The sequence below is a fragment of the Crocuta crocuta genome, unplaced genomic scaffold (assembly GCF_008692635.1).
Source record: "Crocuta crocuta isolate KB4526 unplaced genomic scaffold, BGI_CrCroc_1.0 scaffold256, whole genome shotgun sequence".
Taxonomy (NCBI): Eukaryota; Metazoa; Chordata; class Mammalia; order Carnivora; family Hyaenidae; genus Crocuta; species Crocuta crocuta.
Genome location: NW_027530999.1, coordinates 1,016,320 through 1,042,417, shown reverse-complemented (window position 1 = coordinate 1,042,417; position 26,098 = coordinate 1,016,320). Strand labels below are relative to the sequence as shown.

General features: G+C 37.3%; 1 protein-coding gene across 5 annotated transcripts in view; it reads right to left on the bottom strand.

The window, feature by feature from the left end:
* The window catches only part of PEX5L (peroxisomal biogenesis factor 5 like), a 228,478-nt gene that overhangs the window by 102,247 nt on the left and 100,133 nt on the right, over window positions 1-26,098 (bottom strand). The window contains exon 3 of one of the 5 annotated variants that reach the window (XM_077770569.1): window positions 1,581-1,646. The exons of the other annotated variants lie outside the window; for them this stretch is intronic. Coding sequence (XP_077626695.1) covers window positions 1,581-1,646 — 66 coding nt within the window. The remainder of the gene's footprint in view (window positions 1-1,580; window positions 1,647-26,098) is intronic. 5 annotated transcript variants of the gene reach the window in all.

Below are 26,098 nucleotides of genomic sequence, written 5' to 3'. Positions count from 1 at the left end.
TGAGGCACTGACATATATATATATATATATATATCCCCACATTTTTTGTCTCCTACAAGCAGAATTTTGGACTGTAAAGGGGTATGTTGGCTTTCTATCATTTTAGTTTACCAGATTATTAAGTTTTTGTGAGTAGATATGGCATAATGGAAAAAACAAAATAAAATATCACCTTCTCAACCCAATTAGAAACATCTTATACTATGTAAAAATTAAATAATCTCTAAACATTTTAAAAACAAAACATCCATTTTCTCAGGTCTCTGGGCAAAGCCTCCCTAGAGAAAATAATTTTTTACTAAGAGCACATATTAATTATCTGTGCTGTAAATCTACTTAAAATACAAATGTAGCATATAGAGATATCATAGGCAAAGGTACAAAAATGAACATATGGGGGTTTGTTATCTGAAAGATAATTAAGAACTAGGGTCAATAATAACTCCAGGGGTTGATAAATCTTGATAATTTCCATGCATCAAAAAAGGATGGAAGTGCATTATTATCTTGGGCTTGCAGGAGGCTTTTAAAGTATTTATAGGGAAGTTTTACTCTAGGAAGCAAAACTGTCTATTTTCTCAGGCATTGCTTTTCTAAAATGTAATGAGTGGCAGCTTTTATTTATGAAAGCAAAGAAAAACTTTCTCTATAGTTACTAGATTTTAACATGTGTGAATCTCTTTACAAGGCAGAAAGTTTCTTTGGTGTGTTTTGACTTAACTAGCATTACTAAATGATAATGTGTTATCTCCATGATAGAATAAAAGCTACTAGAGATTTTATTTAGCACATATAACAGTAGTAATTTCCATACATGTTCTGGAAAGTTTATATGGCTACAATCCTTAGAATAACTGACTTCTGGAAAAATAAAGAAAAACAAGATTTACTGCATAACAAGTTGGGATGCGTAATGATTCCAGGTTTTTTCTTTATGAAGCAATGTGAACTTCCTAAAACAGAGATGCATACAATTCTGAATTCTGGGAAAATATTTATTATGGCACTATTAAACTATATAACATTTTTTCCAAATATAAACCTTATTTGGATGAAACATTACGTACTATAAAGTGATATAGCTTTAAAAGACTAAATATAGTTTAACAAATATATTTAAAGCTTATTTTTTTAAAAGAGCAAAATCATTTGTGAAGAATTCTTTCCATGCTCCAAGAAGTTCCAATAATATAGCGATAAACAAAGTGGCATGCTTATTTTTAGATTCCTAATATATTTAAAAGAACAAGGTATAATTTTAAAATATTAATAATTCAGAATCTGCTCTTGGGCTAAGAAAAAGATGTCAATTGATAAGCATCTCAAAAAATTTCAGGTCAATATTCCAATGTACCATTTATTTGAAATGCTACCAATCATAAACTATATACAGATATTTTTCACATGTGCAACTATTATAACTAGAATTAGCAACGGACATGCCATTTCACTAAAACAAAAAACAAAACAAAACAAAAATTAGTCCTTTCATGCTGAACTCTAGAACAAAGCAGTGGTCAGCTAGAAAGGATGTATAATAAACACATGCGGTGCTTTTTATTTCTTGCAGAAAAACCCACCAAAGCCAGGGTCAGGTCACTTTTTTGAAGACAGTGCCACTTTTTCTTCAAGGTTACACCTACTACCTGAAAAGAGTCATGACACCCATGTTAGTGCCTGCTAGCAACTTTTTTTCTTTATACCTTTTGGCTCTTGAGTTATTACCCCACGAGCCTCACTGTTTTACGAGTGTGGTACCGTCAGAGAACAGAATGGGAAGGTCCGCCACAATGACATCTCCATGGTTCCAGACAGAATCTACAACCACTGCCAAACCAAATGAATACGCTCATATATCAAAGCAAAATTTCCCCCAGACCATATTGCCACCTCCACCTGGTATCTTCAAATCAAGCTGTGTTATTTCTGACATGTCCATTTATCTTGTGGGGGAGACACATCTAGAATTCAGAACCTGTCTGATAATGGATTTGGCAATTCAGGGAATGGTACTACTCTGCTTATCAGCAGCTCTGCAGGGCTGACAGTGATACACCCATACAAGTCGTTTTGTTTTTGAAGTCAGTGGATTATAACATTGTAAGAACTATGTATGCATAACTATCCAGACTTCAAGCTCAATTTTCTAAATATAACCACACCGAAGACTCAGTATTAGTCTATTATATGAAACAACACAGAGAGAGCAAAAATGGAATATACGCTCAAGCATATAAGTGGATTTAGATTACATTAAGCCTGTATGCTTCTGTGTAATTCTTAGCAACAACAGAAAAGAATAGCGCAATGTTACAAGTTGATCAGCACACTGGGACACCTTCCAGCAATTTATTTCAGCCTATTTCTTTTTGAATAATACTTCAAAATCACCTTTCCCCACTTCCTTATTGAATTTCTTGAGATGGTTTAGACTGTTTGGAAAACATCACCATATGGAGAAATTTCTATTTTTATTGGCGATTTGCTATAGAAAATTCTTCAGTATGTTTTCATTTCTTTTATCATTTTGTTTCCTCACCTGTGATATATATATAAAATGACTGTTTTTCTAACAAATAATAATTCTTGAGAACAATCTTTTTGTTGACTTCTATTATAAGACCAGGCATACATGAATGAAATGCAAGCAGTATAGCAAGTGACACTGACATTTATTAAGAAAATCCAATTTTGGCTCACTTCTCTCTGTCAACATAGTATATAAACAACAGAGTACAAAGTACTGAAATCCCAGGATCTTCGCAGGCTGAATACCAGGCTGTGAAGCTACCAGACATCTTTGGATAAGGAGATATTGGCTACAGGCCGGTCACATAAGGATGAGACTAAATTATTTGGAGAAGCTGCTATGTGCTAGGCACTCTGCTAGGTGTTTTACCCATTTTTATTTATATGATCACTTGAAAGCTCTGTGGGGCACAAACTGTCTTTGCCAGGTAGATGGTGAGGTTCAGAGATGGTGTGATTTGGCCAAAAGCCTCAAAGGCAGCCACCTCCCAGGCTGTGTGCTTCCTTCTCTCCTACGTCCTCCTCACTGATTGCTATAAATGCAAGTTGTTCATATCACTTAAGAAGCAGCCACTTCTCCGTATAATCGCAGAATGTAGGTCTAAGGAAATATTTTTGAAAAATGTTTTCTTCAGTGGGCAATGGTCAGTAAGAATCAGCCGTCCATAACTTCACTCATGAGTATATTGTGAATGAAAGGTTTTTGTTTCTCTTATCCTCATGGAAAACTAACCTACAGATTTCATGTACATGCACTTCTTTTTATTCTGTAGATCTTATCAGGCATATAAGCTTTAGCATCACTTTAATTCTTATTAAATGTTAGCTCAATGCAATTAAATGCCATCTTTACTAGGATTTTCCCGATTTTAGGTACACAAAATACTTCAAGTATACAATTCCACAGTTACATGGACCGTTCATAAGCAATTTAGTTGCAAATTCTATTACTGCTACTATGAAGATTGTAGTTTAAAGATAATTTTTATTATTCTTAATGTATAAACAATAATCCAGACAGAGTGCCTTCAACAGAGATACTCAAAAGTAGAAACGGAAGGGTGCATGGGTGGCTCAGTTGGTTGAGCGTCCGANGCTGTGTTTCTCTCTGTCTCAATAATAATAAACATTAAAAAAAATTCTTTTAAAAAGTAGAAATGGAGAAATAGTGTTAGGAGAAAAGTAAAAGACTACAATACTAAACATCACTGCTAACCCCAAAGTATCTAATACATGAATTTAAAAAATAGACTTTCTTTTGTTCTAAGTATAAAAATTAATACACGCTGTTGACAAAAATTAAGAAAAAGCACTAATTAAAAAATAAAAATAACAACTGTGACATTTTCATGCATTTCCCCAAAGTTTCATATTTACAATATTGGAGATTAAACAGTTTTTTAGGATCAATGTTTTAAGAATAGGCAAACTACCATCAACTTTACAAGTTTGAGTGTATTCAATATGTTTCTTAATATATACATATATGCAAGCAAATACCTGCCATCGATATTAGTTTAGCAACATTATTTTAAATGAAATGATATTCTGTTTTGCATATGCTGAAAATTATACATCTCATAAATTCTGGACCCTGGACTTAACGCACCTGTAAGAAACTGTCCACAAAAAAGCTAATTTCTGATGGCTGTCTTGTCTCCAATGCGCAGAGCCAGGATAACCTTTTTTTTTTTTAACTCGGGAAGGTAAATGTCATGGTGAGTGTCATTTCCCAAAATGGGAAAATGTCAGAGCAATGCTACCCGGTATCCTCTGAATGCTGGTGGTGCCTGCCTAGCATCTTGTGTCCTTTCTCATTTTGTGTTCCTATAGCTTGCTTCAAACATAGAGGAGGGTTCAGACTGTGCTGGTTCCATCACAGTTACAGTTAACTCAATGCCACCTCCTCCTCCAACAGAGTGTTTTATAAATTTTAAAAGTCGTACAAATAGAACTAAATCTGGGTCTACTGGTCAATCCTTCTTTCTAATCATATAGAAGAAAGCACAGATCTAGGACGCATGGACAGAGATTCTTAAGTAGAGATTCATTTGTGGAATTCACAATCATAATGATTCACTATCAGTTCAGTGATCTGTTTGTAGCTAGAAATAATGTGATTTCCCATTCCTTACTAAGCAGAGTCAAGTTGCAGTGAAGGAATTGCCTCTCTGTTTAAAATAATGAATGACACAGGACATTTAAAACGAGGACTTCCAATCAAATCTCCATATAATTCTTCTTTACTATCCTGTTTTTCTTCCACAGCATTGTTTTTCCAGATGAGAGGTGCACTCTGCTCCAAGCCAGCACCTATTTAGGAACTCTAGGAATAGTCTTTCATTTCTCCTATATAACTATTGTGCCCCTGGTGTGTGTGATGTGTTTAACAGGCACTTTCTGTTGTGCCCTTCTAGACTCTGAAGGTGGTGGGGCTATGGGGTGAGTGGGTAGGAGAATGTCATGGATTACAATCTCTATGGGTCATTAACTCTAAACCTACGCCCACAAAAGTCATCAGGATTCTGAGCCCCCCACATGCACATTCATTCTCCTTGGCCTGAGTGATTGGTATAGAGGGATATTATGACTTTCATGGGGCCCTAGCACTTTTGCCTTCATGGGTCCCTTCCTCTATTAAAAAAAAAAAAGTCAAAAATCATCTCTTATGACTGTGTTGGTATAAAGACAAACGTAATCCAGGCTGGATTTATTACTACACATTCATTATTATAACGGTCATTTTGGGGGCTCCGATTTTAAGAGAGATTAAAACATTCTTGTGGGCCCTTTAATGGATCTTGGGCCCTATGTACTGTACTGGGTCCACAGTGCCTAATGCCTACATTGAGCCTGGGTTGTGTCTTTTTAAGAGTCAGTGTGGCATCCCAGGTCTGCTGTGCTGTCATCTCTGGGGGCTCTATTTTGGCAGTGGCTGTTGCCACCCTAATAGGCCCTTTGGCTGTGGCGGCTGCTCTCACTACTTCGTTAGGATTCAGGGAGTCTCCCCTAACAGTACTGACAAACCTTATTGGGTGCCCAATCAGTAGCTTTTATCTTGTAGCTCTTAAAAGACACTCAGAAAATCTGGAACATTTAGGCCGGAGGCAGAAAACACTGGCGTGTAAAATTGATGTGATTCTTAAAATGTAATCTCTCCAGTAGACAGCAAGGCTAAGCACTTCATTCTCTCCTGCCTCAGGGTGTGATCCTGACCATCCAGGAGCACTTCTGAGGAAGTTGAGTCACCCCGTGTCTCTACTTTTATTAAAAAAACAGCCCTCAATGACTGGAGTCACCAACTAGTTCCGAGGTTCTTCATTTTTTTTTTTTTTTCAATTTCTGTTCCTCAAACAAGGAACAGACTGCCTCATACTCCAAATTCCTGAGTTGTGCGTGAAGATTAAGCTCCTACCAGGGACCTGGTTATAATCCTTTATTTGTAAAATGGTTTTTGATTGTGTGTCATCAATAAACTGCTTTTAGTGGGTGGAGATTTCTTTTGAACCATTTTGCATGATTAGGTATAAAATAGACACTCAAGTTTACTTAATAAATATTAGTATTAAATGCTGGTTTCAAATTATTTAAAATACTGAAATCACATAATATGGCCAACTTTGACGGGAAGTGAATTCTGACTTAGATAAAAAGTCTTAAAGACATTTAAATAAATAAGTTTCAAGCATCTACCTAAAACTTCATGAATATTAATAAAATGTTGCCAAGTAAATATGGTTAAAATTTGCTCTGAAGGACAGATAAGACTTATTTTTAATTAACAGGATCCATTTGTCCACAATTTACCATTTGTTTGTTCTGTTGAGAAGGTTAAACATTCTTCCATCTCACTGTCACCGTGTCCCTGAGGTTTATTTACCTTGTGTGCTTAGCAAGCTCTCTTGACAAATGGTCGAGGTAATAGCACTCAGTTCTCATTCACCTATAACCAGTGATGAATTAGTGAAGTTTACTAACAGGTTTACTCTGACTAATGTGGCTCCGAATTACTTAGCACCTATTTTATCTCGATATTGAGCTTTTCTATCAGACACCAACAAGCAACTTTTTGCTACTTACAGTGATGTGGCTGAAGAAAATGGTTTTCTTTTGACCTTGTTTCACCTTATACTGAGGAAGACATAAATAATATGAATTTGATAATTAAAAATTAAATGTAGAATAAGATATAGTTTTCTTGTTTTGAATGATAAACCTAAAATTTCCTATTTAAATTAGGTTTTTATAATGTATTTATATTTGAGAGGCTTTTAATGATTATGTGAAATATGTAACCAAAAGTGTAATCTTAATTAAAGGTTATCCTTGTTATTTTTAGTTGCTTGTTAAATAGCTCAGATGATTTGCAAAACAAGGTACTTTTCTGAGGTTATTTATAAGAAAAAGGAAAACAACTAAAAACACAAAGTCCTAAAGATTACTTTGTTATTATTTTCTTTTTGAAAAATGTCTCCCCTTAATATAAGTACTCGAGACTGCTTGAATCTTACTTGCACAAATGGATGGGTGTCCCAACAGTCAAGAGAAGTTATGATAACTATTCATCACCAGTGTTGGTGCTTAGACTAGCTGCTTCAACTAGTCTGAATCAATGGTGCTTTGAGCATAAGAAAGTTGAGACCTGGCCTCTTTCTGGGAAGAATGAGGAGAAGAGATCTTGAGGTCTGGTTTCTACGTGTATGCAATAGCCAAGTTGGTGCAGTATATAAGATCTCAGATTGTTGAAGGTAGGTGGGAAGGAAACTTTGGAGGAACTATGTCACAAAAATAAAATATGGTTTCTTTACCATTCCTGTCTTTTCCAGATTTTCTAAGATTGGAAAATTTTCCAAAATAAATATGATAAATAAGAATCCCTGTAGGTAAATATGTGGTCAAGACTATGAAACAGTTTTTGTGAAACTTACTTATCAATGATTAGATGCATCCCCCAACTTCTTGCCCCTAAGCAGTAATATATTTATATATATACCAAGTCAAAAACAAGTCACAAGAAAGAATTTCATCTCCCTACTAAATTGGAGACCTTTAAATGTTGACAGTTGTAACCTTAGGGCAAAGAGACTGAATCCTCACATCCCTTTTATTTTTATTTTATTTTATTTTTTTTAAATATTTTATTTATTTCTAGGAGAGAGAGAGAGAGAGAGACAGCGTGAGCAGGGGAGGGTCAGAGAGAGAGGGAGTCACAGACTCTGAAACAGACTCCAGGCTCTGAACTGGCAGTCAGCACAGAGCCCGATGCAGGGCTCGAACCCACAAACCGCAAGATCATGACCCAAGCGAAAGTCGGATGCTTAACCGACTAAGCCACCCAGGCGCTCCACCTCACATCCCTTTTAAAATAATTGGAAAAGCCACATATTAATATATTGTTACCAAATTATTGACCTTGAGACAGCAAATTTATCCAGATGTCACAAGGCAGAATTATACTGCATCTGTTTTCATCCTAGAGGAGGGATATTAGCTAGTGAAGTAGAATTTGTCCCCTTTACTAATGTTTCAGGTATATTCTGTTACTAATTTTTAACAAGAGTTGAGGACTTGGAGCCTGAGCACCCAGTAGCCTTCTTTGTGGATTTCCTCATTTTTTGGCAGGTGCAAGTGTTTTTACCACCATGTTCCCCAGTCACCAAATGCCCCAGTTTTGTTGACATAACTTAAGAAAAGTAAATTAAGAAACTAGTCCAATTCTAGCCAAGAAAGTCTCAGCTAAGGTATTCCATCTGTCTGACTTCCCTGAAACAGCTCTAAGAGAAAAGCTGAGGCTTTGGGAATTCCTATTCTAAAATTCTGGATCAGACTCTGGCATCTCTGCTTACCTAGGCAATCCTCTGGGAGTCATTGGTAATGTGTGGTTTGACTCCTCCCTAATGCCTCCCTGGCCCTTGAAAGGGAATGAATAATCTCTCTCACCTTGTGGATAAGAGTTAGGGAAAGAATGGAGAGACCTTGGAGCTGTGGACTCTAGTGAGTATGCGGCCAGGTGTGGTTGAAACAATTACCAGTTAATTGACCCCATGCAGCCTCCATGGTCAGTGGAAGAGAAAGAGGGATGGCCATGTGGTATGTTGGCACCAATACTGGGACTGAAGTCAGAAGACAGGAGTTTTAATCCCAGTTCTGCCTTTTATTCATTATTCTCTCTAAACCTTCATTTTACTTTCTGAAAATAAGATAGAAGCACTATCTATCTACTTTATAACTTTGTGAGAATAAATAAGACTGTCTATGAAAGCACTTGCACAATGTCTGTTACATGGTAGGTATTCAATAAATATTAATCAACTATGAACTGTTATTGCTGAGCTAATGGGCTCCATTGTCTAATTGTCCTTATGAGATGGGTGGCAAAAGATGCAATATTATGTTTGTGAGATTCATCCATGGAGTAAGTGTTAACGAATTCTCACCACTGCGTGGTATTCCATCATCTGAATATACCACAATTTATCCATTCAACCATTGATGAACATTTGGGTTGCTTCTGGTTTTTGGCTAATGTAGAAAACACTGTAATGAATTTAAGTTTGGAAACCACAGAGAACATAAGAGGACCAAACAACTGAAAAATAGAGGTCTAAAGAGTAAACAGATGTCCATAGCAGCAACAGAGATAGAGAATAGTCACAGTATGTGTAAGAGGTCTTATCCATGAGCAAACAAAGTCTGAATCTCTGCAGCCAATAATCAAAGATCAGGGTTGGGATGACCTAAACCTTTTTAGGACTAATAAGGCACAGAAATCAAGGATCAGAAAGCAAGACTGGGACATTGAATCTAGCAACCAGTAGATAATGACAAACCTGTTTCTAATGAGCTGGGATTAATAAGTGTTATGGGGTGAGTTATGTCCCCCCACAAACTCATATGTTGAAGGCCTATCTCCTAGTACCTCAGATGTGACTATATTTAGAGATATGGTTTTAAAATGAGGTATTAGTGTGGGCTCTAATCCAATATGAGTGGTATTCTTTTAAGAAGAGGAAAACAGGACACAAAAGAAAGACCATGTGAAGACAGAGAGAAGACAGCCATCTAGAAGCCACGGAGAGGGGGCGCTTGGGTGGCTCAGTCAGTTAAGTATCTGACTTCAGCTCAGGTCATGATCTCCCAGTTCATGGGTTTGAGCCTTGCATTGGGTTCTGTGTAGGCAGCTCAGAGTTTGGAGCCTGTTTCAGATTCTGTGTCTCCCTCCCTCTCTGCCCCTCCTCTGCTCATGCTCTGTCTCTCTCTGCTTCAAAAATAAATAAAAACTATAAAAAAATTTAGAAGCCAAGGAGAGAGGCTTCAGATGAAGCCAACTCTGCCAACACCGTGATCTTACACTCCTGGCCTCCAGAACTGTGAGAAAATAGATTTTTATTGGTTAAGCTATGCAGCCTGTGGTACCTGTTATGGAAACCCTAGTAAACTAATAGAGTAAGTAAACAACTACTGATGAAAGATTACAAAGTGGTCTTCCTTTGGTACCTCAGTAGACTGTTTAGAAATATCCAAAGACAGTCAGTATGTAATGGGGTTATTTTTAAGCCTTCTCAGCTAATTCCTTTTGTTACTTCTAATCTGCTCAAAGGGACTTCTAGATACTGCAAACTAGACATTCTGAACGCAGGTGGCCACAATTGGCCACTATGGTAGTGTCCTGTCAGGGACTATGACCTACTTGTCAGGGAGAATCGCCTAAAAGAAATTCAGATGAAGACCGTGCCCGGAGTGGTCAGCCTGTGCCAGCAGGAGCTGTGTTTCTCAAACTGAACTGAGGTTTCTGCCACATGACCTCAAATTACAGTTTGGAGCATCTTGAAAAGAATTTTCTTGTGAAAAAACATTTCACTTTTAATTTCAAAATCTGACTTGTCCAAGAAAGTTATTTATTTCCAACCAGAAGTTTATTAAATTATATACATCTTAGAGACTTAAATTAGTTAATATGTACATCAGTTAAAATAATTGATATGTACATAAACATAGGACAATTGAAAAAAATAGAATAATTGGGAAGTAATCATGTGTAGCAGGTAGTTTTTCTTTTATTTTTCATAAGTTCTTGTTAATATCTCTGCAGTTTATTTTGTGGCAGAGTTTGTGGCTTGTGTCTGGCCATCAGATAGATATAGCCTGGACTGTTCTGTATGAAGACATCAGCTTGTGACTTAAAAAGAATCAGGATTTCTGGAGTACCTGAATGTTTTTAACGAAGCCAGTTTTCCTCTTTCTACTCACCATAAATCTGTAACTCACATTTCTATTATTATGCAGGTAATGTAACAGTTCATTTTACTCTTCTGTCGAACTTCCTGGCTAAAATCACAGTCCTGATTAATTCCAAATGTAGGACACTTTTATAAATATCAATAGATGAATGAAATTTGCTCTTGAAGTTATCATTTAAGGGCCTATTAAAAAAGAAAAAAACAATTCTCAACGGTCTCCCCTACCTTGGTATTGACACCCATGAACACGAAAGGCTGTGTTAAGAGGACAACCAGGTGGACCATTCAGCTAGTCAGTATTCTTGTGGCTTTGAAGCCAGTGTCTGTATTGTGTCTAGACCCATGTCCTACTCTCTATATTACATGTTGCCTTTTTTGGAGGTTCTCCTTCAACTGACAAACCAGAAAGGGAAGGAAATGGTTCAATCTTCTATCTTTCCTTTGGTATTATTCCATTTGCTTATCTATCATCTCCAAGCTGCCAAAGGATACCTTAACCTAGTGATGTGTGGCAACATGGCTTTATATACATGTGGTTACTGAGGCTAATTAGTTGGGGTCTGTGTTCACAGAGCATGGGACATGAAGTTGGAAACCCAGGGTTTAACACTCAGAAACCACACTCTCTATTCTTATGTGACCTAAGGCAGAGAACTTTGTTTTCTCTAGGTTAAGAGTGGGAATGGTTCTAAAAACTGCTTCACTGACTCTGCAGGGTTTTTGTGACAATCAAATAGGTGATATGTAAAAGTGAGCATTCAGTCGGTTCTAACAATTCTATAAATCAGCCAAATCCCATTTGTTAAGTAAATTATTTTCCATATGTATTTGAGAGTCTATAGTATCTGAAAGAACTATTTATTATTTTGAAAGAGTAATTTGATCATGCCACTCTATAATGAGATGAAAAAGTTTAATGAACCTGCCCTAATAATAGAAATCCAAAGCAAGTCTAGATCTGGCCAATTCAAGCAACAACTGCAAAACTCCAAGATACCATTAAATTGCTAATGAATTCAGAGTGTTTTATGTGCTCTAGGATTGACAAATATAGAGCCATATTAGGAAATGTATTCAACCAAAGTTATATAATCACAATAACAAAGATGACTTTCAACTTTCAAAGTCTAAGAAAGGATTCAGTGTAGAGAACTTGAGATTACTGAAACGTTTCAAGCAATTTTAAAAGTATATATTTCTACTAATTAGTTCATTGGTTTGTCTGATGAATTATAAATAGGCACGATATTCATATCTTGTTTCTAATTCTGAAGAACTAGAACAGTTTGGTGGACCATTTAGTTCATGGAAGTATTGGGTCATTTTTACATTCTGCTTCAGGCAGACTGTGTGTCTCCTATACTGGAAATATGTTCATAATCTGTGTCCCAAGTCACTATAAATAGGCAGAAGAGTAATTTGACAATGTTAATTTTAAGCTGCCAATGAAGTTTTTCTGAATCTCCTAAAAATAGATTCTCTGCTATCCTCTACATTTTCTTCCTCCAAACTCCAAGATATATATCAAAATAGATTAAATTAACATTTAAAAGATTTGGCCTAAACTCATTTCATCCTGCTAAATAATGCATCATGGTCTTTCAGGTTCAAAGATAAAAAAGCAATTACATGGTACAGATATTTCATTAGACTGATTGAAATTAACACTAACTGAAGGTTGATGTTATATGTACAGAAAAAAGTTAATTACCTAACATGAAGATCCTAGTTCCCCTATCAATATATGTCAAATTTTATAAAGCTTTTAAAAAGTTCCCAGAAAGTGTAAGAGGTCTTAGATTCTCTACCTAAGCTCTTCCTTTTATGAAAATGTTTTATTTATTCATTTTGAGGGGGCAGGGCATGAGTGGAGGAGGGACAGAGAGAGGGAGAGAGAGAATCCCAAGCAGGCTCTGCACTGACAGAGGCAGGGCTTGAACCCACAAACTGTGACATCATGACCTGAGGTGAAATCAGGAGTTGGATGCTTAACCAACTCAGCCACCCAGGGGTTGCTCTACTTAAACTATTCCTATAAACACTGAATTGAGGAAAGCTCCAAATGGTTTAAACACCTACCCAAATCAATTGGTCTGAAGGTTTACAGCTACTCCTCCTTTCCCCCTCAACATTAATAATACCACAGTATCTCCTTCTAGCCAATTAATCTGTTCAGGCACAGTAAAACAAAACCAATTAACCAGCATTCTCAATTAATTTTGCCAGAAAATTTAATGTTTTTAGAATAAAAATTAACTTATAAGCAAATAAGCTCATTTGAAAGATTCTGAAGATTCCAAGTTATGTCCCACAGTCAGTCTATATTCTGCCCATCTCTGACACGTGGGGACTATTTGGTCAGGAAAGATGCACCAGAGTAATAGCCCTGAGGCCTGTAATATCCCCATTCTTCAGAGAAAGATTTTGGTATAGTATATCGTACTTAGTGATGTAGAAAGAAGCAGGAATACATTTTAGAAACATTTGCCACTTAAAAAAATTTTCTTTCTCCTTTAGTCAATCTTGATGTGATGAAAAATTTCAATTAATTATGACACTCAAAGGCTGTGAGTGTTTTGGTTAATTGAAATGTTATGGTATTTCACCAGATTAAAAATACAAAGACTTCTTTTTAATTTCTTATAGTTAAACACGGTTTTTCCTTAAATGTTACCATCAAGATCAGTTATTTTATTTATTTATTTTTTAAATGTTTATTTTTATTTTTGAGAGAAATAGAGCACAAGCAGGGGAGGAGAGAGAGAGAGAGAGAGACAGAAAGATACACAGAGAGGGAAGATCTAAAGTGGGCTCTGTGCTGACAGCAGACAGCCTGATGTGGGGCCCGGGCTCACAAACTGTGAGATCATGACCTGAGCCAAAGTCAGATGCTCAACCAACTGAGCCACCCAGGTGCCCTAAGAAGATCAATTATTTTAAAGGTCTACTTCCTGTTTTTCCCCTTAGTCCATTACAGATCATGGTTACTTTTATGTATAACACATATATATTCTGTCATACTTAAATGTATGTATTGTATATCTATCCATTTTATACCTATGTCCACATGCAAATCATGGCCAATTTAATGTGACAGTGTAAAAAACTTGAGATTCATTTACTAGTGTTATTTCCATTTACAATAAGTTTTGTATAGGCCTCATTGCAAATATGCTTTAAGAGATTTTAAATTTCAGTAAAAATATACTCTATTGTAGAACTTTCCATGTTAAAGTCATCAAGATTTAGAAATTCCAGAAATATGTTTTTTCTGCCTGACCTTTCCAACAACTTAAAAAACAGTTATTTTAGTAGGCTTGGAGTCACTCTGACCTTTTCTTTGAAAAGGAAAAATGAGTTGTTTGCATTTTTCCCCTCATTAAAAAAAATGCTTGTTGTCTTAGAGAAGACTTAATTGGAAATAGGAATGTATTTCTTGTCTTTGCATATTTTAATATCATAGTGATTTCAGGTACAGCAGTGACACAAACTATGACCCTGTAAAAGAAAGTGACTGACAGTTTTTATAAGAATTTAACTTGGACTCATCCATTATGGAGCTCATTGTCCATTTAAGTCTCTCTTAATTAGTACTGTAGAATTTTACTCATCTGTTTTCAGTTTAAATTCTGTGAGGTCTACAGTTTTATTTCAAAATCATATAGTACCATATTAATATTCTTATCTCTTTCCTCTTCTCCAAAATGAACAATGAAATTAGGTACTTCAGGACCCTAGGATCTTTTATGAATAATATTTCTCTCCATGTGATAGCAAGGGTTTACAAAGATATACAAACTGGATTTTGCCTTTGATTAACTTGGGTTTCAGAAATTTGATGTCTCATTAAGTGCACACATGGCTTTTCAAAAGTCAGTCTTCCTTAGGGCATCAAACTTCCACAGAGGACAGTCCAAACAAGTAGGAGTTGCCTGGCATCAAAGAATATTCTTGAGGGAAGGGGCGCTTTGTGCCTGTATCTCTACCTACATCTGCAGGACCCTTTTCCGTCACTTCTGTCCTGTAGTGCCTCACTTGCTAGCTTTTCTGCACCACTCACTATGCTAGCTAAGATGTCTGGTCTCTGCAGAAACTGTTCCCTTCATTTGGAATTCCCATCTCCTTATCTCTTCCTGTTGAATTCTATGTATTCTTCCAGATCCAGCTCAATCACCATTCTTTGTTAAAGTCTAGACTGTGATCTCTTTGAAGTTGGACGCTGAGTGTCATATTCTGTTTTGTGTTCCCACAAGCACAGTGCCTTGTGAGTATAGGGGTGTTAAGTGAAAAGCTTGTTGAATGAATGAAGGCATGAATGGATGAATAGATGATAGGTAGTCCTGCCTACCTAAGACTTCTTGAGGTTTCTTCCAAACCACCTTCTCCCCAAACCCTTCCACCAACATCCCAGGCAGACTAGGAATGGCTCCCGGCTAAGAACTTAATGGAGTTCTTAGCAGTAATAATTTAAAACCTTTTGAGCTTATTTTAGTAGCCAGGGGAAAGGCTATTATGAGTTTATGGCTCATCCATGGGCTTTTCATATTTTTGCAAAGCCATTTGTGGGGGTGGTGGAAATAACACTTACTTTGGATTAAAATATAGTAGCAATTTGGAAGAGGGAGAAAGGAGAGAAAGAAAGAAGATTGGCTTTAAAAAATTGCATAATAAGGGGCATCTGGCTGGCTTAGTTTGAAGAGCCTGTGACTATTGATCTTGAGGTCATGAACTTGGTCCCCACATTGGGTGTAGAGATTGCTAAAAAAAATAATAAAATAAAAAAAACTGCATAATTGAAACAAATTTTTGATGGTAAGTTAGTCCTCTCTTCAACCTCCCTCCCCTTCCAGTTAGATCCCCAAACCTTCAGGGATATCTGTTTGGAGATACAAACACCTTCTGTAAGATGTAGCCTTTTGCTCATAATTGAGGAATAGAGCCAAATTCCACATCCAAATTGACAAGTTGTGGAAGAAGGAGAGAAAACAGAGAAGTGACTGTATGTTTTGTTCGGTGATGTATCTGAGGAACCTGAAGAGTAACTGATATGGAATGGGTGCTTCAATATTTGTTGAGTGAATTTTAAAAACCCACAAATCTAACACTGATAAAACAGAAGCAGGAGCTTAGAGCCAGAGAATTTAGCAACCCCCAAATTTGCAGAAGTCTTGTGAAATGGTGTTGGGATGGAGAAGTGCTGAATTTCACAGTGCATAAGAGCCTTGAGTCAATCTTCTCTTGATCTTAAGATTTAGGGAGACCCAGCTGACACAGAGGTTAAATAAAACACAAGAGATGAAACTGTAACTTGAATCAAAGATGTCTTAAGGAAGGACTGGTACATGTTCAGTGATTTTGAAACCAACACGAATTAATATAGTGCTGAGAGATTTGTGGAGAAGTCACTGAATTTTGGACGATTATTGGAAAAAGTTGAAAATTGCAGTGATGTATTATGTGGAAATCTAGGGGTTATGTGTTCTGCCTGGAGGAAGGCAAGAGAGCATTTTCTGACTTTCTGAGTTAAACAATTTCCTGAGCAATGTGAGACTGAAGGCAGCACAAGGACAGTGTTATAGAGCCACCCCTGAAGAAGATGGTTCTGTGCATTTGATGTACTCTTCATTTTAAAGCTGTTAAGAATAAAACAGTTCTTTACTTGGCATATAACAATGAACACAGCAATTTTTATCTCTGAGGAAATTACTCAGAACTGTAAACTTATCTGAAGAGTGTCATGGTCCAAAGAAGAAATGAACATCGGAGCATCTAGCTAATAAAAATAACTACCAAAATGGTACTAAGCCAGCTACAAAGTTTCCAAGTGAATTGTCATGAACACTTCTTGAAGTGGATATGATTATATCCTCATTTTACAAATGAAGCTCAGAGAGAATAACTTGCCCAAATACAGGTATCTAGTAATAGCAGTAGTAGTAATGAGCAGTAATTACTTACCGAGCATCTAAAATGTACCAGGTATTGTGCTGAATACTGTACATATATTTCAACAGCACCGAGGTCACAACAACTCCTCAGGGTGCATACTTTTTTTTTTTTTAATAACCATTTATAGGTGAAGAAACTGAGTCAGAGAGAGTCAGTGGGAGAACTAGTTAGTGTCAGAGCTGGGAAAAAAGTCTGGAATCTGTTTTTCTGACTGCTGTGTTTAATTCTCTACTAGAAAGCCATGATTAGAAGTCAAGCCTGTCTGTCACGGGAGTCCACACTGTGAGCCATGCCTTTCTACTACCACCATGTTCTACTCAGTGATATTTCAGAATTTCTATTGCAGTTTATGTCTTCCTCAGATAAAAACACTGGATACCAAGTAGCCATGTGTGGATAAGTTCCTGTTGTTACATATACATAGGTCACGTAGCTGGAGGGTGTGGTCAGAGCCAAGATTTGGGCACAGACATATTCAACCCCAAGTGCATGCTCTTTTGTTTGTACTGCACTAGGTGCCTTTTGTGAAAAGCCCTGAAGACACCATGGCAAACCAGCTTTTTCAGTGTCATTGAAGTGGATAGTTACTGAGCTTCCTTTCTACCTCTCTCTGGACAGAGAGGCAGAAAGTCTAAGTTTAAATGCCAGCACTCCCACTTATAAGGATGCAAATTTGGGTAAAGTGGCCTTTCTGAGCTTTTCCGTTCTCAGAATGGGAATAATTATAACAACTTTACAGAGCTGTGTGAAATGACTCAGTAAAGGGAGTGAATGCTGTAGGCACTTGATAGGCAGTAGTTTCTTCTCTCTTCTTTCCTTGCTCCTTTTTCTCTCATCTCTTTCTTCTCCTGGACAAGGCAAAAGTTATCACCATTTTTAAATGCATAAGCACTGTGCCAACTAGTGTATATTTGTGTGTACTGAGGAGACTTATCCACAGACAGTAGAGAAGAAAAGGGGTCCTATGGAATGAAAACATTTGAGAATTTTTTCAGGGACTTCAACTTCAAGCCCTACTGAATTCTCTAATATACTTTATATTTCAGGCCAGCTCAAGGCCAGTTGTGGATTTGGAAGCACATTCCACACATCAAGTATCATCTCATTCTATGTGCTCATGGCTTCACATCTATAAATCCTGGATTGTCTTTTGTGTACACCACAGTTACCAGCACAAAAAGACAGGCAAGGTCAGGGAAGTAACAAGACACTCTGCCGAATTCTTTATGTCAGAAATCAAATAGAATCCTTAAAACACTCCAGCAAAGTAGGTCCCCATACTTCCTTTCATAATGCTGAGGGTTAAGGTAGCAGTTGTAGGATTTAATCTAGGTTGTTTAACTCTGAAGCTGAAGATCTTCCCACGACTATAGCAGGCTGCTTTCCTTTAGGTACTGTATAAAGCACCAACTAACTGGAGATAGTTCTTAGGCTTGTGAAAAGCTTTCCAGCCAGAACTACTTCTTGTTTCCTATTTTGGTGAATGATTATGCGAATCTTTCACAGGCACCTTAAGTCACACTTGACTGAACTCGGGCTCCATGCTCTCACATGTAGAAGTTACAGGGTCAGCATTTAGGAAAATGTTTCTTTCCTCTTGAGTAATTTGTCTGCGAACAGAATAGGCTACCACTAGGTGAGTAGTGGCTGTGCCTGGAGCAGGGGGTCACAGTTGGGACATCTGTGTTCTGTGCACATTCGTGTGATGAATGAGAAGGCAAGCTTAGCGGGGGCTTTCACCTGACTCTCTTTGAAGTGAAAAAAGAAAAAAAATCAAACAACAAATAACTTTCTTAAAATAGCGAAGAGTAATTTCCTATTTAATATAGCTATATGTTGAAGTGCTTGCCTTTCTTAGCTGTCTAGAGAGAGACCTGACAAAATGTCCATCAGGAAAAAAAAAAAAAAGGAACTGCTTCTCTAGGTTCCCTGCTCCAAATTTATTTCATGGAGGCAAAATACAATGGATAGGAAAAAGGGAGCCCTCAGCTTCTGATCTGGGTGGATGCTCTATAATGTCTGTCTTTTGTCTCTCCTAATCAGAACCAGCTCTTTCTCCTTCCCATGGGGTCTTCTTTCTTAATCTTTTTCTTTTAGAGGGAAACTCACTTACACTCCCCCTTCCCATCTTAACCTCTTTGTGTTTTAAGTTGGGTCTTTAATAAAACGAAACTGGTATTTAAGCATTCACTCCCTTAGCTTTAACAGAGAAACCGAAATGTCCATTTTTCTGAAGCAGAAGTGGTTAAACTAGAAGCATTTAAACTGAACTTATCATGGTTTTTTAAAGTTCATTCATTTATTTTGAAAGAGAGAGAGAGAGAGAGAGAGAGAGAGAGATTGAGAGCACACCAGAGGGAGGGGGCAGAGAGAGGGAGAGAAAGAATCCCACGCAGGCTTGGCAGCTGTCTGCGCAGAGCCCAACACAGGACTCAGCCTCACAAACTGTGAGATCAGGACCTGAACCGAAATCAAGAGTCTGAGGCTTAACAGGCTGAGCCACTCAGGTGCCCCATACTACGGTTTTAATTGGGAAAAGCGAAAGGCATTAATGGAGAACCTGTTACATGACAGGCACACAATATGTGTTAGATGTAATTTAATCCTTACAAAAATCTTACAGAAAGAAGGTTTTATTCTGCCCAAGCCTAATAAAAAGAAGATAGCCTCAAAGAGGATAATTTGCCCAAGAGCACTGAGAGAGAAAATATCTATTTTCTAGACATGCCTTAATAAACTTTTCATGTTTTCACAAACATTAGTTCCCTCAGTACAGATAGGAACCACATCAGTTTTGTTTATATGGAATCCTCATCAACTAGGAGAGTCCTTCATACTTAATAGATGCTCAAAAAGTATTTTTGAATGAACTTTTTTGCACCGTGATACATAAATGGATATATTAGCTTTCAAAATTAATAAAATAGAGAAAGAAAACACTCGAGAAAAACAATGGTAGCAATCTATAAAGCCATAAGTACCAAAAGAGATACCGTGAGTTCTATTTCTGTTTTTTCTTTTTTTAAAGATTTTTTTAATGTTTATTTATTTTTGAGAGAGACAGAGACAGAGTGGGAGCGAGAGAGGGGCAGAGAGAGAGGGAGACACAGAATCTAAAGCAGGTTCTAGGCTCTGAGCTGTCAGCACAGAGCCCGATGCAGGGCTTGAACCCATGAACTGTGAGATCATGACCTGAGCTGACGTCGAAGGCTTAACTGACTAAGCCACCCAGGCACCCCAAGTTCCATTTTCTAAGATATTCATTTCTAACTAGGAACGTCAAATTCTAATCAGTTTCACATTTCTAGTTTCTTTAAGGCAGGAAACATGTATAGCTCTTCTAAAAGGAAATTTTCTCCTTCCTAGGGAATTCTGTCCTAAGAGAGGGCACTGGAAAATATAATGAATAATGTTCTAAAAATTATCTTTAAGGTAGATATGACAATGAATGCACTCTATTAGGCTGTTTTTCACTGTGTTTGTCCACATTGGCCAGTAGCATCACACTAGAGCAGAGTCCAATAAACATCATCATGTTTATGATGAGCTTTAAGCTCAAGTACGAGCTTAAAAAACTAGCAGAATGAGGAGCTTCTGGGTGGCTCAGTTGGTTAAGCATTCAACTTTGGCCCAGGTCATGATTTCATGGTTCATGAGTTCGAGCCTGGCATCGGGCTCTCTGTTGTCAATGAAGAGCCTGGAACCTGCTTTGGATTCTGTGTCTTCCTCTCTCTCTGCTCCTCTCCCACTCGTGCTTTGTCTCTCTTCCTCTCTCAAAAATAAATAAACATTAAAAAAAACTAGCAGAATGAAGACTTTTACTTAAGTCTCAGTTTGCACAGATGGTACTTATTTCTCTGATGCTGGCAACCCATATTCGAACTAAATTACAAATGTATTCTGTTTAATTATTTGCTTGGAGTCCACCCAAAGTTTTTAATATCTATCCCCTCAGTCTTTATGATTGATTATTCTAGTACTTTGCAACCCACCAAGTATCATCACAACTATAATGAGAGTGAAGAGAGACAGACGTGATCCAAGAATCTGAGAGAGATGACTCAGTCAGCATCCTCTCCCTTGGTGTACAAGGGACTGTTACTGTGTCATCTGGAGCATGACAATCAGAACACAGTCACTGGTTCTTCCTGATATAGCTTGTAATCCATCTGGGACTCTAGACATTCATTCTCATTCACATTCATGCACATCCCCTATTACTCCAACTCCTACACCTTTTGGCAGGAAATATCCACACAGCTGGACTGGATTCATAGGATGTTTTTATTTTTTGCCTCATTAAACTGTAGCTTTCCTCAAGCAATGTGTTTTCTTTATATTCCAGCCCAGAAATCATTTAACAGGAAGAAGTCATCTCAGAGAAGCGCTTCAGGAAAAGGCTCAGGAACGGGCAACAAAATCATGTTTCTTCTGTTTTATGGAGTATTCACACAATTCTTCCTCCTCGACTCTCTACACTGGACAAGTATTTATTGCATATTCTGTAAAAAGTCCTCTCTGGTGCTAGCTAGGCAGGTCTGTAACTGTGTGGTTATTATTTGCTGCCTATAAGATTATGGATTAGAGAGCAATAAGTCAGCCAGTCAACAAATATTGCCAGGAACTATAACAGGCTGTGGAGAAAGTGGTAAACAGACAGACAGATGTGATTTTTACAATTTGGAAGGGCTGAGTGACATTACACAAATATTTTCAAGTGTGATAAGTGCCATCAAGGAGTAGCACAGGGTATTATGGGAAGAAACAATAGCAGGATGTAAGACAAATACCTCTTTATTTAGATGCACCAGGAAAATATCTCCTTCTCTCGATTATCCAGTGCTAACTTTTAGAATTTGAGAGCTTCTCCACTTTTTTTAAAGTATTTTTAAATTCCACTATAATTAACATACAGTGTTATCAGTTTCAAGTGTATAATGCAATGATTAAACAATTCTATACATCACTCTAGTGCTCATCACAGTAAGTGTACTCTTAATCCCCTTCACTTATTTCACCCATCCTCCACCTACCTCCCCTGTGGTAACCATCAGTTTGTTCTCTATGGTTAAGACTGGGTGTTTTGTGTGTGTGTGTGTGTGTGTGTGTGTGTGTGTGTGTGTGTGTCTTTTTTTCTTTTTTGTTGTTTGTTTTGTTTTTTAAACTCCACATGTAAGTGAAATCATATGGTGTTTGTTGAGAGCTTCCCTGTTTTGACTTCTCATATCATAGTCCTGTTTGAAGGATAAAATATTCACTGAAACTATCATAAGCTTGTTATTAGAATGCTATTCAACTAATTTAAATATCTTCATAATTCATGCAGAATGATCAACCTTGCCCTTAATGAGGAAGAATTCCATATTCATTTCATAGGAAATGAATTATTAAATTAGGAAATTTAACATATTGGCTATTTGCTTTACATTCTCCGTGAGTCAGTCTATTCAAAGACTTCAAGTGAATTCTTGATTATTCCAATAAAGAGAAAGTTGGCCTAAGTATTTATCCAGTGAGATTGGATTCAAGTTCCTCCAAAGCACAGTGAGAAAGCTATCATTGGTACCAGTGTAGTGGATTGCAGTGGTTCTCAAAATGCAGCGCTTGCATCAGCATCAGTGGCATCACCTGGGATCTTGTTAGAAATGCAAATTCTTGGCCCCCATTTTCAATCCACTAAATCAGAAACTCTAGGGGTGAAGGCATCATGCTGTGTTTTAAGAAGCTCTTTGAGTGATTCTGAAGCATGCTAAAGTTGGAAAACCCCTAGCATAAATGCTTAACGTCATGGGTTTGGAATCAGACAGATCCAGATCCAGCTTCACCTCTCTACCCCTTCATAGCTATGTGACTATAGGTAACAATCTCTTTACGCTTCCATTTCTTCAGAGTAGAAATATTCGTAGTAATGTTAAACACAGTAATAATAGTGTCTAACATTTAAGTTTGATATGAGGGTTAAAAGAAGCAATGCTTGTAAAGTAAGGTAAGCATAGTATTTAAAAAGTGCTGGCAGCTATTTTTAAGGGAGTGTTAGCTGTTTTCATTTATGGTATTGGACTAATGGGTTATTGATTTTTGTTTACTTGCAGGACAAAGTGGGGCTATGTTTATTTCTAATCTGGTGACAACAGCTCAAGAGGGCAGGGAATATCAAAACTGTCATTAGAGTTATCAATGTATTTCAAAGACACAGAAAAAACCTCCAAGCTAACATATATAGTCAAGAGGTATCCTCCATGGAGAGCATTGGGTAGAGAAGCCTCTCTCAGACTAGGAGGCTTTCACAGGCTTTAATTCTGTCTGGGGTAGGTCTGTCCCAGACCATACCAGGATGATCTCTGCCTGGGGCTATGGGATGAAGTCTTCCTTGTTGCCTTGCCAGCTCAGCTGATATCTCTCTTTAGAACTCTTTCTCTGAGCCTCTACAAAGACACTGATCACTTATGCCATGTATTACAGTTGTTTATGACCATGCCATTACTGGCCAACTAGATCATCTTCTTGAGACGGGGCACAAATCTGAGTTATCTTCATACCTCCCTCTGCTCCTAGCATCATGGGATGGTATCAGCCTATGGCATGGGATCAGTGTCTTTGGAATGAATGAATGAGTCAATGAAGGAGTGAATGAATGTTTTCGAACCTAAGTGCAAAGCTGAAATAATGTACTTCATACTCTTACCCAGTAGATAAGCACTCACTGTAAGAAAAGAAACAAGCTATCTTACCTTCCCCCAAAGTCAAATTTGATTCCCATTATCACCTAGGAAAGAAATGGGATCAAGTGGATTTTGCTTCCTAGACCCAAATGACAAATGCATATCTTGTTCTTGTTAAGTACTTAATCTCTTCGGACCATGGAAATATCCACAGCTGCAAAGAGGATGGCATTTCCTTGCCACATTACACTTTACATATATTAAGAGAATCAATGAGAAATTAGATTAATCTGTGTATTTTAGGATATAGTGTGGTACACTGCATATAGAAGATTCTCAATCAATATTTGTTGAATAAATGAATGGGCTGTAAAGTGCTGACCTTGGCAGTATAAGAAGAAAGCAATCAGGCAAGTACAATAAAATGACTTATCAGTTTCGTTTTAGAAGCCAGACATTCTGGCTCTTTTTAAACTCAAATTGGAAGGCTACGTGCAAACCTGAGAGAATAGGATGGGAAAGTCCAGTAGATGGAATTTCACATTAGAGATTCATCTTTCCCTTCCCCAGAGAAGATGTTCAGAGGCTAGAGGAAGTGCCTTGCTTTAAAAGGTTTTCATTGGCAGCAGTGTGTTTTCAGTAATCGTACTGGTCATTCTTCTAACTCAGCCTAATGTTATATTTCTTTTTTGTTAATTTAATTTTTTGTATAGATGTTACATGTCTCAAAAAGAAAAAATTAAGGTGTCCAGTGGCAAATCTTCCTCATACCCCAATCCCTGATTTCCCTGATTTATCCATCCATAGTACCCTAACCTACATAACCACTGTGAGTAGTTTCTTACATATCCCTCCAAAGTTTCTTTCTGCTTATACAAGCAAACACAGATATTACATATATTCTCATTTTCTTGCCCTCTTAATGACAAGAGGTAACATACTATACTAGTTATTCTGTACTTTGCTTTTACTACTTAATACATCCTAAAGATTTTTCTATATTAGTACACAGAGAATTACTTCAGTTTTATTAAATCTATATGATATTCAGTTGTAAAGGTATACCTTAGTTTACTTATCTGGTATCTTATTAATGACTAGGTTATTTCTTATTTTTTTGCCATTAAAATCATTGCTATAATAAATAACCTTGAACATAGTGCTATATATTTTCCAGGAGCAATAGTAACTCACTATCTACAAATTTAGAAAAATTATCTTGATTTTGGGCCAGACAGAAGAAAAACAAAATCTATACCAATATTTATAAGAGTGTTAATGTTTCAGTTACTTGGATATACTGAAAGCTCTTTTCTGTGGTCTATATTGTGCATTATTTACTGCACATATTGCTCTACTCTTGATTTTAAGCCAATCCCTGTCCTCCAAAGACCCCTCTTAAGTCTTCTAACATTCTTCTTTTGGGCACTAGTTTTCACTCAGTTGCTCAGATCAAAATCCTCTCTCTCATCTCCAACATCCAATCCTACAGCAAGTTTTCTCAGCTCTCCCTTCAGAATAAATCCTGAACACCATCTATCTCAATACCATTTTCGATACTGCCTTGCTCTCATTTTTCACCTGGACTGCTCCTCACTGATTTCCTGCCTGCCTCCATAGTATTCTCCTTAAAAAATCAGGATGGTATTTTGAAAAGGCAAATCAGATCATGATATTGTCTTCAGGCCCCCATTTACCCTCCAACCCTGAGGTCAACCCCCTCCTGTTCATTCACTGTGCTTTGCCACACTTCCTGGTCTTGGAACAGAGCTAGACTTGTTTCCACACTCACAGCTTTGTACACGCTATCCCTCTTGCCTTCCACCAGACCCTTATGGCTCCTTTTCATTTTTATGTTCAGGTCTCAACTCAAGTGTCATCTTCTCAGAGTGGCCCCTGATCATATCATAAAAAATAATACCTCCATCACTCTCAATCCTTTTATCTTGCGCTTGTTCTTTTCATAGAACTGATTACCAATCATGGGTGTTTTTCTTTTTTCTTTTTAAAAATTTTAACGTTTATTCATTTTTGAGAGACAGAGAGAGACAGAGTGCGACCAGGAAGGAGCGGAGAGAGAGAGGAAGACAATCTGAAGCAGGATCTATGCTTATAACTAGAGCCTGACACAGGGCTCGAATTCATGAACCACGGGATCACGACATCAGCTGGAGTCGGACACTTAACCGACTGAGCCACTCAGGTGCCCCTCATGGGTATTTTTCTAAGTGCTAGCTTCTGTCTTTCCCACTATACTGAGACTATATGCAGCAGAGCCTGGGCTTTCTCATTTGCTGCTACATCTACAGCACTTAGAGCTGTGCACATGATAGGTGTTCGGTAAACATCTGTAGAATGAATAGGTGGATTATAAAACAAAATTTGTTCAACTGTGCATTTTTGGAAATGGGGTAATATTGAAAACTAGTCTTCAATTCATAGAAATGCTATCATCCAAAACAGCTTTCATAATGTCTGTGTAATGTCTCATTTTAGTATGGGTCATAAAAAAGCAGTGGTGCGGAAGTTGGCACCTATTTATTTAAATAAATATACATATCTTTGAAAATTTGGGGCAAATCTCTTCATCTCTCTGCAGTTCAGTTTTCTCCTTTGTAAAATGGGGATTTGAATGATATGAACTCAAGTTATATTTTAATTATTAATTGAATAAGTATTTTCAACTAGTATGTTCCAGCCATCATGCTAGGCACTGAG